The 20,559-nt window shown below is 39.4% G+C and overlaps 1 protein-coding gene across 2 annotated transcripts; it reads left to right on the top strand.

Moving 5' to 3' along the window:
* The first annotated feature begins 2,352 nt into the window (after positions 1-2,352).
* Positions 2,353-17,842, top strand: EDN3 (endothelin 3). 2 transcript variants are annotated; one of them, XM_068416306.1, is made up of 5 exons: positions 2,353-2,668; positions 3,093-3,333; positions 16,062-16,226; positions 16,762-16,866; positions 17,731-17,842. In XM_068416306.1, exons 1-4 carry the CDS (start codon positions 2,617-2,619, stop codon positions 16,832-16,834), a joined length of 531 nt encoding a protein of 176 aa, XP_068272407.1. In that variant the 5' UTR covers positions 2,353-2,616; the 3' UTR covers positions 16,835-16,866; positions 17,731-17,842. The 2 variants fall into 2 exon arrangements, with proteins under 2 accessions (XP_068272407.1, XP_068272408.1); XM_068416307.1 differs by having other exon boundaries at positions 17,753-17,801.
* The last annotated feature ends 2,717 nt before the right edge of the window (positions 17,843-20,559 follow it).

Raw genomic sequence — 20,559 nt, 5'->3', positions numbered from 1 at the left:
ATTACTTCTTTTGTTTAAACAGCACTCAGTATCAGTGCTGATATGGCCTCCCTGGTTTTTCAGAGATTAAACAGCACAAGGAAGAAAAAATAAAGCAATGTAGAACAGGCCTTCAAAATACCATTTAAAAAAATAGAACAATATTTTTTAGGAAAATGTGGTTAAATCAATTCACAACACAACACATGACCTTTTTTTGCCATAACAAACCTATACATATGATACAGTTGTATATTACTCATTTTAAAATTTTTGTTACTATGATAATTTTACGTCATTATTAAGAAAAAAAAAATATGTTGCAATGAAGAAAATTAAGTTCATAAATCAGAATTTGGACTCATGTCATTGTTACTTATCACACCAGCAACATACAACCAGTACTTCCTACTCACCGCAGTGAAGAGTTCTGTTCAACAGTAACTGCACAATAAAATCTCTATTTTTTTCTTTTTTCAGATAAGTTAAAATGCAATCATAAACATTTGTCAAAATCAATCCTGTATCCAACAGTATCAGAGCACAATATCTAGAACTTCCTGATTTGAAGCAATTAATTTTTCTACTTATATAAGAAATAGAAACAACTTCAAAAGCATTAGTTTTTCAGAGATGTTTTGTCATGGTGTTTTTCAAAATAGCTGCAGCTGTACAACTGTGAAGCCTAACTGTAACTCTGCCGATGCTTGGAGAGCATGACTTTAATACACACAAACCCACAATCCAGCAAAGCAAACTATATAAACATTCAGGTCACTGCAGTTACTCATCCTTAAAGGTAAGCAAGCACTTACTTTCCTAGTTCAAGCATGAACTTCAATATAATACTAAGTTCAGTAACTTATATGGGATCTATTTTCCCCCCACTGTACTCATTATGAGAACATTAGTGACTACAGTGAAACTATTTAAAATTAGCAGAACTAAAATCAACAAGGTACTTTCACAGTTCTGTTTCAGTACCTGAAGGTGGTCTATACCTCAAGCGAACTGCTTGCAGCTATGTCCTCATGAACTGCACTCCCTGCAGTGGGGACAAAACTTAGAAATTTACTGAAATCTTGTCTTTTCTAACCAGGTTTTGGAGCTAGGGTGTGATTAATGCTTCTGACATTTCAATTCTATATTGCAAAGTCTTGTCATTTGCACAAACTGCGTGAAACAAAAGCAATTTAAGTTTCCACAGAAACAGCAAAACTTGAGAAAAAGGAGCTTTCTAGCTACTGCCTCGTCTTTGATGACCATCGTGCTTTTGTTATGAGCTGGGAATATGGTCAACTACAGTTCTCCCACAAAACTCTCAATCTTCAGAAACTGACAAAAGGCAAGGTGTGAGAAACTGACAGAACATGACATCTTAATGAGATTTTTTTTGTAAGTGTTGTTACTGAATAGTCCACACCAGAAGCTGGAATTGGGGGCAAGGCTGAAGAGGAATGTGATGCGGTAGAGAACGGCATTCCTCCTTCGGATAACATAACCTGAGTGATCCTGCAACGGGTTTTCTACTCACAAAACAGATTTTAGTGAATACGTCAAATTGGCATGATACGTAAAAACAATTTTGGCTGCAGCTCTTTCTGTTAGTACTGAAACATTCTTAAATAAAACACCACGTTTTGATTTAAAATATCGACAAGTAAATTTGCTAACCTTTCTCCACATATTATCTACAACATATGTTTCCTATAACAGGATGTACTACACATACTACTGTAAGAAAAGATGTAGCCAATTCCCTTAACCCTTAAACCCTTACCTATTATCACTTAATCGCTGATATTAAGATAGCAAATGGGGCCAAATGCAGGAATGTTTTTCTAGGCACTGGTGTCAGGTATTTCACACAATATGAAATCCCTTTTTACCTTAAATTTTTGCACTCTAGGTAGGTTTGTCCGCAGAGATATTCATAATTAACTGGGGAAAAAGAAAGTATTAATAAGTTGGTGACTTAATTTCACCTGGAAAATAACTGGCGGAATCCTGGGAAAAAAAAAGCCCCATGCTAGTCCCAGATTTGAGTCAAAACTCTGCAGTTTTATCACACAAGCAATCCTGTCTTCCTGGAATTACAGGACAACAGGATCTGACCATTTAAAAGAGGTGAACTTGCATTAGCAATAACAAAAGGGCCGTGCCTCCCGCTCCTGGGGAGGATGTGCTGCTTTGTCCCTGCCTTTTACCTGCCGCGGTGGGAAGCGGGGGGCGGCCGGGGGCGGGGAGCGCGGGCCGTGCCCGCCCCCGGCCCGCGCCCCGGGGGAGGCAGGCGGCTGTCCGCGGGTGGGAGGCGTCTGCAGCTGGGAAACAGCAGCTCCGGTTTCTGATCAGATTTGGGGGTGGGAGGTGTGTGTGTGTGGGAAAAGCCCAGCGATGGATCTTCCCCTCTTTTGACAACACTCTCCCCTTCAGGACTAAGTCTGCACTGGAGGAAAATAACTGCAAGGGAGAACCACTAATCACACCTCCGTGTGGGAGCGAGCTCCGGGGAGCAGCGTGTGCCGCCAGCCCCGGGATATTCCCTGCCTCCAACCTGAAGTGATTCCTCCTGGAACGGTTCAGTCGCCCCTGCAGTTCACCTTTGCCCGCAGCTAACAAGCGTGCAATTTGGGTTTAATGGAGCTGGGTTTATTGTTCCTCTTTGGACTTACAATTACGTCGACTGCAGGTAACATGAATTTCTTTCTTTCTTTGCCACTTCCACGCATGCACACAAAGAAAGGCTGGGTTGGTGTTTTTTTTTTTTCCTTCTTCTTCCAAGAGGCTCTAAGCAATAGCCCACTCCGATGCGTGGTAAATAACTAGATGCCAAAGACATCGTTTGGCCGCACGTAGGTTTAAAACAAAAACACTGGCTAGCGATGCACCCCACGCCTGCGGGGGCTACGGGTGCACCCCCCACGCTGCAGTAAATGTAAACATAACGGTGCTTCTGACAGCCCTGAAACTTTTCAGGGGCTGGTGATGGTTCGGGTCCTGTTCGGAAGGCGCTGGGGGAGGGGGGTGCTCCGCGGGCGGGGGGTGCGCGGGGGCAGGGGCGCTGGGGTGGCGCAGGGGGAGCTCAGCGCTGCTCTTGCCTTCCCGCGGTGCAGGGTCCGCGCTGCCCCGGCCCCGCTCCCTGCCGCTGCCGGCCGGCGGCGAGCCGCGCTCGGCGGCGCTGGGGCAGAAGGAGCGGGAGGAGAGCGAAGCGGCGGCGCTGCCAGCCGGCGGCAGGGCCAAGGTGGACGGCGGGGCGCTGCGGCGCCGAGCCCGGCGCTGCACTTGCTACACCTACAAGGACAAGGAGTGCGTCTACTACTGCCACCTCGACATCATCTGGATCAACACCCCCGAGTGAGTGCGGGCGGGCGGGCGGGCGGCGGGACGCGAAATGGCGGGCCGGGCTGCGACGGGTGCGACCCTCGCGGGCAGGGGGAGGCGAGGGGCCACCCAGCGCGGGGAGGCGAGAGGGCTGTGTGGAGGCCCGGCCTCTGCCGTGGGGAGGTAACGGGCGGGGGTTCCCTGCCACCCCCGGGGGATCCCCGAGGGAGAGCCCGGGCGGGGGCGCCGCGGGCCCCGCTGAAGGCGGAGCCGCCCCCCGCCGGGGTCAGGGAGGGACGAGAGGAGGCCGCCGCGCTCCCCAGGTAGCCCGGGTCCTGCTGCGGGAGCGGAGCGCTGCCGGGGCCCCCCGAGCCGGGCGGCATGGCGGGGCGTGCCGCTCCCTCGCCGCCTTGACACCTGGCGGGGTGGCCCGGACGGAGGGCCGCCGGGGTGCCGGTGAGCCGCAGAGAGCCCCGGGCGAACGCCCGCAGTCCCTGTCGCCTCGGAGCGGTGAATTGCCGGTACCCACACACACGCTCACCGAGGGGCACGGCTGTCCGTGTGTACCTTGCTGTACGGAGCACGTGTGTACTGCGTGTAGCCGGAGTGAAATTGGTCACGGGGGAAAAAAGTACTTATGTTGTAGGAGAAATCTGTTTCTAATAAACCACTCACTGGGAAAGGAAGAATAGTGTGTGTGTGTGCAACTGTACTGTTTTCGTAAAAATTCATGAGGAAAGATACTTTGACATTAAAATAATAATTTTTGAAAACCTTACTATACCAGATTTAAGATGTCACAAATGAACATCTTCTACAATTATGTTTTATGGGAATGACAAACATAAGTTTTTGTTTCAACTCATAATAAAAACAATTTCTGAAAACATAACATTTCCCATGAACTGGAAACACAAGTCACACAGGTCGGTGGGGGTGAAGCACGTATGCAGAAAAGCAGGGTCTGGCACTAACAGTACTTAATGAAAAGAAATCATCCAGGAAGAGTGACACTTTGCCTACATCCTAAAGGCTAGAGGCCGCCTTTTCCTAGACCATTGTATATATCCTGTCTCTCTGAGTAAGTAAAACAGTCTTAAGGATTTGTAGAGATTTTCACAGGCTAATAGGTTTCAGTCCTGTAGCCACCACAGCAATCAGTTCATTAAAAAATAATCAGGAGATCAGATGAATCTAAAATCAGATTTGTTTTGATGAACTTCAAGAATTAAAGATCTTGTGACTGTATGACTGTGAACTTCCACACACAGCGTCAAGTATTCCACTGACTACACTTTGGGAACGTTTGTACTAACTCAGATCTGCCTTTGAATCAATTGCAAAGCTTTTAATCAGATTAAAATAACAAAAGGAATAGAAAAATAGAAAGTAGCAGTAAAATAGGTTAAGTCAAATGGGGTTTAGGGCACTTAATTTGTAAATTCACATGCGTGTCCTGGCTAGAGGCCATGTCTGATGACAAGTCTTTTGAACTTCTACCAACCGGTAAGTATCATGTATTCACACAAGTCATTCAACTCTTTGAGTTCCATACCTGCACTAATCCACCCCAGGATTACTTAGAGTTATTTTAGCCAAATATTTATGACTCAGTATATTTAAGTCAGAGCTCACCAGTGAAAACGGGGGAATGACATTCCTTTTCTTCTACGCACTGAACAAATAGAATTCTGCTAATTTTAAACACCCCTCCCCTCTTTTTTTTTTAGGATATCCTGTTTTAAGTCTACAGGAATTATAATTTTCATTCCAGTGGGAAAAGTATTTAGTGTGCATTAATTCAGTGATGTGGAGAATTTTTTCCTACCTGAAAGTTTTGTGCAAACATCACCAAAGAAAGAACAGAGAATAGAGATAGAATCATAGAATGTCAGGGGTTGGAAGGGACCTCTGGAGATCATCGAGTCCAACCCCCCTGCCAGAGTAGGACCAGTCTAGGGCAGATTACACAGGAACGCATCCAGACAGGTCTTGAAAGTCTCCAGAGAAGGAGACTCCACAACCTCTCTGGGGAGCCTGTTCCAGGGCTCTGTAACCCTTACAGTAAAGAAGTTCTTCCTCATGTTAAGGTTGAACTTCCCGTGCTCTAGCTTGCATCCATTGCCCCTTGTCCTATCGCAGGGCACAAGTGAAAAGAGGTTGCCCCTTTCCTCTTGACACCCAGCCTACATACATAACACTTTAATGATACCTATAGCATTAGCAATGAAGTATGTATAATAATCCAAAATTAAACAGTTGGGGCTATAATTTTCTTAACTGAAGTCAGTTGTACATAAAATAACAGCACATCTCTCAGATATGTAAAATCTATCCCCACCATCCAGTGTATAGGTTAGCCTGGGACAATTCAACATGAGTTCTAGGAGATTCTGATTATTATCACACATAATTTTTATGCCATTTGACTGGACATTTCTATGCAAGCTATACAATGAATATATTCAATTTGAATATTAGATATTCACATAGAATGATACATCTTAGCTACTGTGCTGCAAGGACATGTATAACTGAATAACGCTGTTGGAACTAGGTTAATCAGGATGCTGGGGGCCCTCTGGGGTTGATAAATAGTGAGTGGATAATGGTGGAAAGGAAGGGAATTAGTCAAGTAGGAACTGAATTTGCTGGAATCTCTAAGTGCTCAGTAGAATTCGAGTAATGAGCTCCTCTCAAAGTTGGTTGGCCTGGAAGAGCAGGTGTCTGAACTGGGCTGCCTTGCTGGCCTGCTCCTCTAGCTGTTCCTTGAAACTTGCCCGGTCTGAGCCAGCAAGGTGAGCAGTGAAAGGAAAAGCTCTGTTTACAGGTGAGGTAAACATACCAATCTCCCTCTAAGCTGAAAGAGCTCAGTCCCAATTTTCAAAAATCCTAGGATTCCTCCTAGGAGTGCTTCTCTATATGAAGGCAGAGGTAGTCACTGAAATAAGTATGTGTGGAGATATTAGACATCTTGGACCACGTTCAGTGCAACAGAAGCAGGATTAAGATTTCATGTCACACGTCTAAATGAACAGGCACTAATTCTGGCCTGGTGTCCTACTTGGAATAATGTCTCAGTAAGTCAAAAGGTATTTCTGGATGTGAATGAGCTTGTGCAATTTAATATCGCAAGAAAGTTATGCTACTTCTTTTAAATGGGAGCAACCACTGGAGCTGTACAGACTGGCTGTTTGTAAATGGGGCTTTTACGTTGCTGTTGTATGCATGTTGTTGAAAGTTTTCATATTTACTAAAAATTTGGCTCAAATGCAACTTTGAGGACCGTACACACAATGGGAGGCCAGAAAGAGGGTAGGAGAAGTTTTCCTTACATCTGATTCTGATCTTTTCCCTGCTTATTTACATATCACATCTTATTTGGTTTTATTTCCTACATCAAACACTACAGTTGCTTCTCATATTTTTTTCCTTCTTATTTCCCCTGACTTAACGACCTTCACTTTATCATTTCTTATTCCCATCATAAATTCTTTAATATTTTCTGTTTCCAGGTTACTCTCTCCTCCATACTTCAAAGACAAACTTTACTTCCTATTCTGGTTTCTTCCCCCTGCTTTTCCCAACAGAAGATGCTGTTAAGCATTGTCGTAATATATTCAAAACAAATCTTGGTCATGGCCTCTCTTCCTTTTCTGGAAAAGTGGTTAAAGTTTTTATTGAAACTGTTGGAGGCAGAGTGATGACAGAGGGTCTATTCCTATCCTTGCCGAGAAACCACTTAGATCAGCAGGGTGACAGTTGTAGAAAAGCACAAAATTGCAGAATATGCAGGCTCTGACTGTCTGCAGCTATTGCTAATTAAATGAGAAATTATGTCTGCACACTTTTGAGTATTGCTTTATACTTGTCCACGAACCACTGCTGTTAGTCCAGACCACTAAGTGCACCAGTGTTATTTTGACATAGTGAGACTTATGCTGGGAACAGTCAGAGCCTTAAGTGGGAAAGACGACGACCTAAAGAAAGTCAGGTAAATCAGAATAGAATAATGCAATTATGTGGTGTAGACAAAGGTTGCATAACAAAGATAATTAAAAGCTGGTAAATTGTTCTCACTGATAAGGTTGATTACTCAGGAATTAGTTTACAATGTATTTTTTTTTGTCAAGTGATTAATTATGCTTATCTTGATCTATAGCTATAGACACATTTTAAAGAAGAAAGAATGAATTGTCTTTTAAACAGTACCCACTGATATAATAAAGCCACAACTTGATGCTTAATTCTGTGAGTTAAAGAAGAAAATATAGACAAGGCTTCTTTTAGATCTGCGCTTCTTCAAAGGGGTCCTGTATTTCAATATGAACTGAGCTTAAGCATCTGACAGCAAAATGTGATTCAATTAGTGACAACTATAAGAAAGTGATACTGTCATGAGGACACAATATCAGATACTCAAGTGTCCTTTAATTCTGAAATAAAAGTATAATGAGAATTTATGGCAGTAATCCAGACACTTTCAAAGGAGAATTAGCATAGATCCACAATGGTAAGTTATTTCCTCACTCAAACTAAGCACCAAAAATAATCGTTTCTTGAAGTGTCTAAATCAAAGCAAAAGGGTTTTTTTTTCTAGATGACATCTTATTTCAGTATTCGCTATTATGCTCAAGAGGAGTAACTGGATGAAATTCTGTGACCGTGTTATAAAGACCAGCTTACATGACGATCCTAGACTTCTGTCTGCCAATTACACGAATTTCTGAATCAGTAGAGTTGGATGGACAAAGTGAAAGGAGGAATTTGATCTAACATCTTTGTGCTTGTGGCTCTGATCCTCTGTACTTACACATGTTCTATTTCCTCAGTGGAAGCACAAGGGCGTGCACTGACTTGTAGTCTGTTGCTTTGCTCTGTGGGATATATTGGTAGAGGATATGATGAGTGTTTCACAGTATGTGGTTACATGGTGACACTACAAGGAAGTGGTGTTTTGTCACTTTAATAAAGAAGAAATTTGTTTCTGTAACATATGCAAGTCAGATATTCGTAAGTGGGCATCAAAATTTAGCACTAGGTTGACTCCAGATAGTTCCCCTCTAGAAGTCTGTTTTCCTGACCTAATGTAACCACCTGTTGGGGTGAGAAAGGCTTTTCATACACTTTGATTTTTTTGGTCTTTCCTGAGAGATGGGTTTGTTAGGGGTCCAGGACTTGGCAGAAGCTAAACAGACAACAGCAGCTGATTCCACATACAATCAGCTCTCTAACAGTTAATGATCTTTGCTCACTACTGGCTTAGGTCACCATGAGAAAGTCAACTTAGAATGGAAACAATTTGTACCCTATGATCGCTTCACTTGTGGTTTTGCTCATATGTAGAGAGGAAGTGATGTCTTGGGATATTGTTACAAAAGAGAAGACTAAGACAACCAATTGGATACTCTTGTTCTAACTATATGCTCTGCTGGCTAACTTTTCCTTTGTAACATCTTTTTGTTACCTGCATCTCATTGATGATTGAATTTTGTTGAATGGAAGCCCACATAACATAATTTAAAATGCTTTTCATCCTTATGGATATTAAGTGGTATTATAAAGTATCACAGAGACCCCATTTTTTGAGAATTATCTTCATCATTAGATAAGTATAGATGATGTCTCATATATTACTGGAAATAAAAGTACACAGCTAAAGATCTCTTGTTCAGCAAAGCAATTAAGCATGTGCTTATAATCTTAATAGATCAAATGGAAAATATCTGCTAGCCAAAGGCATGATGATAAAACAGTGGCTGCAAGCCAGGCAGTTCAAATGAGGAAGCTGATCTGTCGGTTAAACAGTGTGCATGGTTAACCATCAGAACCAAGTGCCAAGAGTTAAGTGATTAATCTTCTGTTGAATTTAAATGACAGACTGGAAATATCTCTAATCCTAAAAATTGGAGGATCTTTGGAGTTAAAAAGCTGCACAAGTCTTCACATCAAATGGAGAGTATTTCGAATAGATTTACTGTACGTAGTAACAGGCTTCTGCTGTTATTATGTTTTATCACTAAGTGATTTGATTTTTAGGCCTGTTATTCTTGCATATTTAAATTGTGTACTGACTTCACGCTTTCAGTATCTTACTGTCTGAAACGTGCACAGCTTGCATGTCCTCCACAGTCTAAAAGTAGAATATATCCTCTTAGTCTTCCTGTAAAGCTTATTTACAGTACTCACAGTATTGATATTTTAACAGCAGTGTTCTGAGAAAGACTTGAAATGATTTGGCTCTGCAGACTAAAATCCCATGTCACTGCAGGAGCTGGCCCTGCAGAAGATGGGGTCAGGGATGAGACACACTAGTAGCTAGTGCTGTGGAATTTCACTACTGCTGCTCATGTTGGTCTAATTCTAAGCATAAACAGTCTTGAGGGCTGTCAAACCACAGCCACTTTCATCAGTCTTAAATTTTAACACCACGTGTTTATTTTCCCCCAGGTTTTTGTTCTATTTGTTTTTAAACCAGCAGTGGATTTTGAACTGTATACACTGTGGAGAGTGGTAGAAACATGCATTAGAGTGTGTGTTCTTTGTGTGCACTGCTACGGTGGCTTCAGCAGCTACAATAAGCACTCTGAATTTTAGTTTGAAAAAGCTACCATTTGACACTTAATTTGATTCCTTTCATCCATATTTTCCAGCTGCTTTGCCTTCTGGGATTTACCTCAGTGTATCTGCATTAGAACCAGCCCACTTACTAATAATACTCCCTGCCAGTCAGAGGAAGAAAAGGAATTATGGAAGTTTGGGCCTCACAGATAGAAAATGCTGCACGGGATTTTATTTATTTAAACTAACAATCATATATCTTGCCACAAAACTGGGAGCAGATTAGGACTGGTATGAGGTACTGAAGGATATGAGCAGCCTTGTTTTGAGAGAGGTATTTCTGTGAAACAAGGGCTCAGTTTATTAGGTCATGTGAGCTCTACCCTACCCAGCCTCTCTGGTATTTGGGGTGTTAATGGAAAATACCCCCCCCCCCGGCTTGCTTCATATTGCTTACCTCAAGAAACATACCCCAGCTTTTCACTCAACAGCTCAGATATTTTTCTGATCATATTTTAAACAGAAAACATGTATCGTCCTTTTGACAGCTACAGGAGGAGGATGACTAGTGATAAAAAGCCTTCAGTTTCTCTCACAGTACTTAAGTTGGGTACCGTGAAGTCTCAGTAGGAAGGAAATCAAAGAACTCATGTGGTCAGTGAAACTGGATGATGAAGCAGATATGTGCAATCCTTAGCTTATTACCTAAGTTAGCTATAACTAATTAACTATAACTAATCTGAGGTCTTCACAAATTAGCAAGTATTACTTAAAGAATAAGACTGAAAAAAAAAGTGAAGGTTAAACCAAATTAGCAAGATCGTGGAGGTACATCTTTTTGGATAACAGTAGCCTATTAGGTATTCTAGGAACACTGACTACTACTAAATTAAGGATGTGGGAAATAAAGGTGTGGCTATAAAGGATAAAAGTTTGTTTCCTCTGAAAATTATTTTAACTGCAAAAAGCTACTCAGAGTAACTACAGCTTCTGGGAATGGAGCATGTGGTTAAGATGACAGAAGACCAAGTCAGACACTTCTTTGAAGAAGGTGTTTTACTTCTTAAATGATGATGATGAGAAAGAAGGGATAGTATGGGAGGTACACCTATTGTGAACTACTCTGTTAAAAAATATGCCTGTTACAGAAAGAGTTGGAGCCAACTTTCAGAGCAGCCAATGATCTCTTCATCTGCACGGCTACACAATATTACTGCAGTAGCTTTATATGAAAGTATACACAGAAATATCTGTTGTTTCCCCCAAGCATCTTTCATTCTGGAAATATTTTGTTTCACTTGGAGGATGTTAAATCTTGCTTGCTTTCCATGTTCTTTGTTCTCAGTGGTCCTTACAGGGATCTCATACATTTTAAGATTGTCTGAAAATGCTGGAGACTGCTGGGAGCCTTGCTGGCTTGGATGCATGCCAGAAAATATATTGCTGAATACTGAAATCACTGCATCTAAGATAATTGCTGCAACCCCCTCATCACTTTGTTTTGGCTGAAACTCTCAAGTGCCCTGGAGGTATCTACTGTGTTTAAGTGGCTGGGAAAGTAGAAAACAATAGCAGCTCATAGGTCAATCCTAACATAGCATGAGAAACTCAGCCACATGTTATAAAAATTAAAATAAACAAATTGGATTTGTCTGCCTGAATTCTGAACATTCACTATAGTGTAAGTGAGGGACAGCAGGACTTGGGTGAATCATGCTTCCCCATTAGACTTGAAGGTAGTAGTCATTCAATGGGCAGGTTTTTTTCTGTGGGAAATTTTCACTGATATCACTGGTTCAGAACGGCTGTTTCACTATTAGACAGTATTTCTTGTCTTTTTCAACAAACAAATGCCTATTTCTGTTAATTTAATGGCAAAAACTTGCTTCAAGAGCTAGCTGACTTTTTTGGGGGAGAGCTTTTACAATTGTGTTTTGTGGACACAAAGTATGGAAATCATCTAGGTTATTTTGGAACCTGAGTATCCAATCTACAGGTCTATATTTTTTTTGTTTTAAAAAATTCTAGGAGAAACATTGGCTGACCTAAAGATTGCTGCGTGTTCCTTCCATTGCAGAAATCAAAAGTATGTTTCAATTGACAAAAGCACACTGTGCTTTGATTAGCTTTGTGCTGCTCTATATTATACATGGAATTATCTTCAGATAACAGATCTGTTGCACTGACTAAGCATAATTTCATCATACGGAATAATTCCAGGTACTGGAGAGTTGCGTTAGCATCTTTTTTTGCATACAGAATAAAGAACAAATAGCTTATACTGAAGAAGAAACTATTTCCTTAAACTGAGACCTTCTGTAATTTAGAAAGTGCTTTAAAATTGAGCATACAGACTTATGCACCTACTCCTTGGCTGCAGTAATCATACTGGTAACTGAACTCTACAAAAGAGGGTCACTTCCCCATAAATCTTAGGTTTGTATGTTGCCCCACAGATACCAGTTCAAAGCAGTACCTTGGAAAGGCTGGTGCAGAATTGCATAGGTTTGCTTGTTCTCCACTTTGTAGAGAAGAAAGGCGTAAAGGACACACAGAACACATTAGCTCTTAAATATGTGGAAACCCATGTCACTGCTTCAGGAGAATTTTGTTCTCCTAAAGAAAGAAATAATGCATACTGAGTTAAAGGTCAGAAATTCAACATTTTTTTGTGAAATGTAAAAGTTTAAAATTTTTTAAAATCTGTGGATTTTGCATAGAAATTTCCAAAAAGTTTGTAACTGGCTTTTAGCCAGTACTTTGGCCAGGGACCCGGTCATAACCACAAGGAACACAGTGTAAGGGAACGGGTTGTTCTGGATCCCCAGAAACCTAGCAGATGGCTAGCCAGCAAATCTGCCTCTGCCTAGTTCAGCTGTTCCTCATCTTCACTGTGGAGACACAAACTGCCCTGTGTATACTAAACTCAGCAAGCTCTGACTAAAGAAAACAGATGCCTCACCTGAAATGGAACGCAAAGAGGCTTCTTAGCAACACAAATGCTTGGTGGATATTACATGTTGACAATAATTGCCATTCAGCATGTAGAAACTGTGATTCTACTTACATCATTTGGAACCTGATCATTGCAGCACCATAAAAAATAATAAGAATTAATAATAAGCAGCAGCATCTGTTAATCACATGTAACAATCTGAGATTAAGCATGCTGCTAGGCAAATGCTTCCGATACTTGTTCAACTGAATCTCTTTGGCATCTCCTCTCACTTCTGAAGTGCTGAGAAAGAGGCATGAACTAACTTGAAATACTAACATTTTCAGCTGCTGGAATGATAACCATACACAGACTAACATTTGCTTAAATGTTGTGATTTATGAGTTGCGTCAGAGTAACTGACAGGCAAGAAAACATCTACTATGTTTTTTTAGCTCTTTCTGAATACTGTTGGAAAGACTCTGTGTTGCTATTGAAGTTTATCTGTTTTGGGTTTGAATTTTTGGATTAGAAATCAAAACCAGGCATATTGGGAGAATTATTGTATTTTCATCTCCGATTGGCAAATCTGCACATTAGCTTACATAAAAATTTTTGCTTGGGCGTTCTAGTTAAAATTCTTACACTTGAAAATGTCATTGCATTGGCATGTATTTCTGGGCCACTGAGAATGAAGTGGTCTTGAATACATTTTCCAAGCTGTGAAGCATACTCTTATAAAAGCATTATAAGTTTTGTAGAACATAAGGCACTTTGTTAGAAAGATCAGAAGCAGCATCTAAAATATCAGTCTCCTCCTTTGCTTAGGGCTGTGATTCATGGTTCTTCTCACTTGTAATTATACTATATTCTCCACCCCTGCCTGTTTGATGAAATTTACTCTCTTATGAAAGACAGCAGACTGGTAATGGGCCTGTTCCTCAGTCGCTGTAGATCACATACTGATGTATTGAGATAAAATTGAAGTTGATGACAATTCTAGCTGGTCTGTTAATTTGCAAACTGCGGCAACTAAAGAATAAAACACGTGCCCTTCTTCCTCTCTGGCTATTTAGGCAGAACCACTGACACAGGGCAAACCGCAGCTCAGTCCCACAGAGATGCTGATTGAGAGATTTAGAGTAAGAAAAAACACTATCGTCTTTTGGAAAAGTGGACTTTTTAACAAGGAGCCACTTTAAAGAATGAGAATAACATACTACGGTATTTTATGTCTTGTTAGCGCAATGTGGGATGACATCTGCAAAAGCTGTAAAAAGCTGCTTTATCCCCTGGCAAGCTATTTGCCTTGAAATAGGGGTTTCACGTTGGGCTAGACGAAGCGAAATTCATCTTTTCATTTCAGCCTAAATCTGAGCAGGAAGTTAATAACAGAATTTCACCAGACAGTTTTCATAGAGGGTTTGCCACTCTTAAAAATACAGGAACTTCATCCTGCTCATGTCTCTAAATACCAGCCGTTACTTCATAAAAAAATGAATGTATCAAAAAGTATGACCATACAGCAGTTATTTATGTCAGAAGTTACCTACATTAGCCATTTATCATTCATTATTCTAAAGTAGATGGCAGTAAGAATTATTAATAACTCTTGAATTATAAAATGGAACTTGCCCCTAATCCTGAAGACAACAAAAAGCTTTTTAAATGACTGAGAAGGGGGGCCAAAATCAAGTCCTGAAGTCTTTTAAGACTAATACGCATACTCTTGGTCTCTCCCAGCGTCTAGGCATAGCCATAGAATGGAGGAAGTCATTAAAATATGCAACAGTTTCTGCGTATAGGCAAGGCAGACCATCTGCTGGAGAAAGACCATCTCATGGTTTCTGACACACAGAAATACTGCTTGTGATTTTCTATCTTTCAGTATGATTTTATGATAATTCTATATATGATAGGTGTGCTGTGGTTCAGGCTGTGAAAGACGAGGTGCACTGTTAGAAGCTCATATGTACTATAAGTGCAGAGGTTTGAATAAATGATTTGCATCAACCGTACTGATGTTATGACAAAAATTATTGCAGGGATTAGGAAAATAATGTTTCTGAATCTTTCAGCCCACCATGAGTGTGGAAAATGGAAAATTTGCAGCTTTCCAATTAATAGCCTAATGATGTTTTTATGAAAGCAAATGAAAGAAGTACAACTATGTGAAGTTAGTGGTTCCAGACTGATTATTCAGGCTTGGTTCTGTAATCTTCCCGTAACCCTTCTAGATCTATTCTTGTTTCCTCTCCCCTGCCTTTTTTTTTCTCTCCACTCCTCTTTCTTGCTTTTGAACATGAGATTCTTTTCAGATTTTTAGTGTTTGTGGATTTGTGGGTTGCTTAGCCCATCCCTCAAGTACATGGGAACTTTTATGGGTCTCCAGAAGCTCCATGTGGTGTACACCTGCTATCAATTGAGATACTTTAACAACTTGTGTAACTTATGACATCAGCCTAAATTATCAAATGCTTTTTGGGGATGTTAGCAGGCAGTGATGAAGCATGTCCTTTTCTGATAATAATATTGACTATAACCCATTAAAGAACAAAGCATGCCAGACTGCAGGGAAATAAAGAGAACTACCTCTTAGTATTTCTTGGTGTGCTGTGGTACAGTTTATGCTCTCTTGTAGAAAAGTACCAGTAGATACATGCGAGGAAGATTATCTAGCTGTTTCCCACATTTGTAACTCCATAGGTCATGTTCCAAACATGATGCAGTAAACGAATCATGCTGACAGTTTTCTCCATTTCTCAATGATAAAATTAATGGCAAATCAGGCTCTGAATCATGAAGATGACAACAATGACATGATGTTACTTATCTGGTGGAAATCAGCACAGCTCCTTTGTCACTTCATACTACATATGGCACTGAACATAACAAATTCTGTGCATTTGTGGGGGTTAACCAACACAATAAAGGAATAAGCAGTAAAATAAGCAATAACCTGGGGATGTATTTGTAGCAGCTGTTAGTAATCAAAATTTTTCTGGATAGCCAGCGTAGCTGCCAATTAATTCTGCCAGTTGAGCTGATTGTCTGCTACTTTATAACTTTGTGAAAGCCTGAGTTGATTGAGAAGAAGTTGTGATCTGTTACAGGCAGAACTTCTTACGTAATAAGCATAGGGTTTGATTTTTGTGCCGCTATTTATTGCTTTGCATCAATAGATCTATTTTCTAAAACAGAAAAGATATGGAATAGCATTTTAATTGGCTCCTAAAATATACAATATTTGTGATTCTCACCACAGGAGGACTGTGCCATATGGGCTATCTAACTACAGAGGCAGTTTTAGAGGTAAAAGGTCTACAGGCCAGATTCAAAGTACTTTCCAGTCTTCATTTCGGTGTTCATGTTTGGATGCTCATGACAAACAGTGTATGCAATTTTGCAGAAGAATGCAAGACAGAAGAAGGTGAGTATCTTTTCTTAATATTGCAAACTGTCTACATGATTTGACTGTTTCATGGAGATAAATTAATCAAGTTGCATGTATCGAGTGAAACCAGTTAACAAATATATTGATTTTAAATAAAATTCTCATCTCCAGTTGTGGTGGGTTAACTCTGGCCAGCAGCTAAGCACTTACACAGCTGCTTGTTCAGTTCCCCCTTAAGTGGGACAGGGGAGTGAATAGGAAGAACAAAAGCAAGAAAACTCATGTGTCACAATCAAGGGAGTTTAATAGGTGAAGGAAAGAGGCCAGACCTAGCCAGACCCACTACAGTACTGCTTTGAATTTTCTTTTTGCTGTTTCTTTTTATGATGTGCTATTTTTGAAACAGCAGATCTCCTGTCCTGTTAGGGGCATGCTTAATATTGCACTATTTTAGAACATTTAAAGTTTTATCTAGTCTAATGAAGAGTATAAAATAGTCATTTTATGAATGGATCTGTAAGGGTAACTGATGAGAACACAATGACAAACTTAGAAAATCTCTCTTCCCCAGAAATCATGGATCAATGAAAAAGACAGAGGAGAAAGACCAATGCAGGGAAGAGGAACACACTTTCAGTCAGTAGCACAGAGAGTCTGGAGGATTCTGAAGAGTCAGGTATGCTACAGATGTTTAGTGTTGAAAAGAAATATTAATTTTCCATAATTTTTCTTTATATTTGCAGAACTGACAATTCTTTGAACTGAATATTATCACTTCTTGCTAAATAAGGGCAGAATTTGGCCCATGAGTTGTTTGGGTTTTTAAATTTATTTTTTAAAATAACCTTTAGTATACACAGAACTACTAAAACCTTCCTCATGCTGATATAGCTCCTTAAAGAGTTGGATTGTTTGGCTATAAGCCAATAAATATTTTGGCAGCAGTCCCTTTTTTTTTTTTTTTTTTTTTGAGCAAGGGCAGTTCCTGTCTATCATCTTTTTGCTCATTTAGCACTGTAACAACTTAAGCTACATATCCCAAAGCAGTGCTTCAGTAAACTTAAATTGTTGAGGTAACAAAAAACTTCATGGACAAAGTACTTGGAGGGAAAAATAAATCTGCTTTAGATGTCAGATATGAAGAGGTTACTGTGACCTAGTAGCCAGTTTCAAAAAGTTCCAAATCTATCCTTAACACTATTGCTACATACGAAATGCAAAATGATGTCAGGATAAGCAAATACTTGTAATTCTGGGTAAAATGAAGCAGCCATTAGAGCTAGAAAAGTTGGGGGAAAAAGAAAAGTCACACCATTACCCAAGATTTTTTGTTATCAAGGGAAGCACTTGGATTAGAAGTCTCCAAGCTGAATTTATTGCTGTGATTATTTGATCAGTGCTAATTAGACAACTGGGTAGCATTCACTCTGTGTACACATAATCAAGGAGATGAATTATAATTCTCTCAGGTAACAGGGAGTTCTGAATAATTAAGCAGTTTGTTTTGTTTTTTTTTGTTTGTTCTTGTTTTTTTTTAAAGCTTTAATGTTTATTTGCTGAAGCTCAGAAGCAAGAACTTAAACTACAACTCTCCCTTGAGATGGACAAACTTGATGCTTCAGTCTGATGCCAGTGGAGAATTCAGCAGTATACAACACATTTCAACAATGCCAGTTTGAGGGCACGTGAACCTGTATGAAGAAGCTTTCTCCCATGCTCCCCTTGCGAGAGTCTCAGTAAAGGATAATCTTTATCATGTAACCTAGCAAGGAATGTATTGCTATTGAAGAAAAATTCAAAGGCAGATCCAAACTTCACCAGCACAAAGTTTCAGGAAACATTTTTCTATGTGATTTTTTTAAAAGTACAATAGAAACATACTGTTCCACTTACTGCTTGCTGTATGTCTGAAGAATCCATCCACAGCTTTATGCAGGCAACTGTAATTGGAGAATGCGATGAGTTAGAGAGAGATTGCCTATACGCGAGTTCTCATTAAGAATAAACAGATACAAAATATTTCTCTTGTTAATGTATGCAAGCCTGAATCATCATATTGTAACTTTGTGGCAGATGTTTAAATGACAGTATCTATGCAGAATAAATATGAATGGCTGATATAAATATTATAAACTATAGCAAGTTAAGAGTATACATTGAGTATTCAGTAGGTTACCTAACTTAGGCACAAATTATTCCTGCACTTCAAAGTTCCATTCAAAAACATTTAGTGATTATTTAAGGATGCACTGTAGTTGAAGAATAGAACTCCAATTACTCATCCCAAAGAATTTCCTAAAGATGAAACAGTAGGACTGTGAAACTTCAAATGAAATGTAACACAATCAGAGTAACTTACTGTACTAGAGCATTGGCTATTCTAAGCTCCTACACCCATTATCCTCCACAGTACATACACTCGTCTTCGCTAGTACTGTAAATCACATTTTTATCTCTTCGTTGAAACATCATCACTGAATAACTTGGAAACTTGGCAATAAGAATTATATCCAACCCTGGACATGTTTCAATGTAAATGATTTCTTCAGAAATTATGGACTTCTTGTTGATAAGAGGATGCAAGAGTAAGCTAGGAAAAAAAAAGAGTAACTTTTGCAAATCCTGTTCTATATTATTTAAAAAGCAAGAGAGGAAATCCCTTACTTGTGACATTAGATATTTTTGTTCTGACTGACCTTCACACAGACTTTCCCCAGGGCACATAGGTTAAACTGTAACCTGATGACATTAAATTATATTTTATCAGAAGAAAGATGGAGACCAAAAGAAAAATGAAAAGAAATTAACAGTAAAAATGGTTATATAGGCTTAAAATGGTGGTAATAGACTTTGTTTGAAACAAGAAAGGGAGGTCTTTGCCAAAATATATATGATATATTTTATATATATGTGGATATATTTCATAAATAAATTATTATAGTTATAAAATTAAATATATCTTTCAGTTATTGCATTTGTATTAGTTTCTTACTTGCTGTACAAATGAATTTGTACATTTATAGAAAATAGATTATTTATTGTATAAAACCACTTCACATACTATTTTCCCATAATTTTTAAAAGAAATTGTATAGTTTTGGGGTTTTTAAAAAATAATTGAGCTTTGTTATGAAGAATGCTTAATGTTCATTTATAACCACCAACTGGAATCTTTTTTCCCCCTGAATGCATACGTCCAGGTTGTACAAAAACTTGCCTTCTTCAAGACATTGATAGTTCTCCTAACAGTCTGAGAATTGAGTATGAAAACATAATAAAAAAATATTTGATAATAATTATGCATAAAAAGTTACATTTCAATTTTGTGTCCCTTTTGCTATAAATGTAACCCTTACAAATTAGTCCAGATATCCTGGGACAAACAAGGAGGCAATGGTCATTTGGCCTGTGAGTTCTTCTTGTGAGCGGTGTTCACTGACTTCAGCTTCAATCGTTATATTTTTTTTTTTTCCTGGAATTGCAAACACATCCCACTGCTAACACGGCTGTCAATGCCTCCTCGACTGATGCCGTTCAGCTTTTAGAGGAACTGCTCAGTCTATGTTTGGATTTCTCCCACGTTAATTCAATCTAAATGTTGCATTTGAAGATGGATTGACACCTTCCCCAGTCCCACATGCTTTCACTCTATTTTAACAGAAAAAAAAAATCAAATTGGGTTCTTTCTTTGGCATGCGGGTAGATGTAGCCCTTGAGTAGTGAGCTATGGGTTGTTATTGTTGTGCTTTTTCCTCATGAAAGAAAAATCCAACTTTTTTTCTATGTGAATTCCACTTTCAAGTAGTTTGGTTTTGGGATTCTGCCCAGTAGCTGTAAACATTGTGCCAATGTACCGCTACAGTTAACGTAAAAATCAGTCCATCATGAATACGGCAAAAGAAAGAAAATGAGAAATAACTGTTATATCAAACCCAGCAGAGGGAAGAATCTAAAGTTTATTGTGGATAGCTCCAAATAAATCTATAAGCCAAGCATATACCTGAAAATTATGTGTGCTGGGTTCTGGAGTTGAACAACCATTATTCTGTCTTGGAATAGTTAACGGCCACGAGATTGTTTACCTAATTTCAGAAAATGTCACCATTACTATTCCTCAGCTCTGAGGGACTCAGTTTACCTATTTTTAATTTGTAACTAGAAGATATTAAGCTAATTTAAAATCCTATTCTTTAAAAATTATAGACAAAATTAATTTCACATACAACTAATGAATGTTTTTAACTAAGAAACAACTCTTAAAATGTGATAAATCATAAAATTGTTATTTGCAGAATTTAGAAATAAATGTTTTTTCAACATGTAACATTAGCATAGGTAGGTGTACTGCAGAATTATTCTTGGTCTGGGC

The sequence above is a fragment of the Nyctibius grandis genome, chromosome 19, assembly GCF_013368605.1.
Source record: "Nyctibius grandis isolate bNycGra1 chromosome 19, bNycGra1.pri, whole genome shotgun sequence".
NCBI classification, from domain to species: domain Eukaryota; kingdom Metazoa; phylum Chordata; class Aves; order Nyctibiiformes; family Nyctibiidae; genus Nyctibius; species Nyctibius grandis.
Note: the sequence above shows the minus strand (reverse complement) of the source record. Positions and strands in the feature narration are given on the sequence as shown.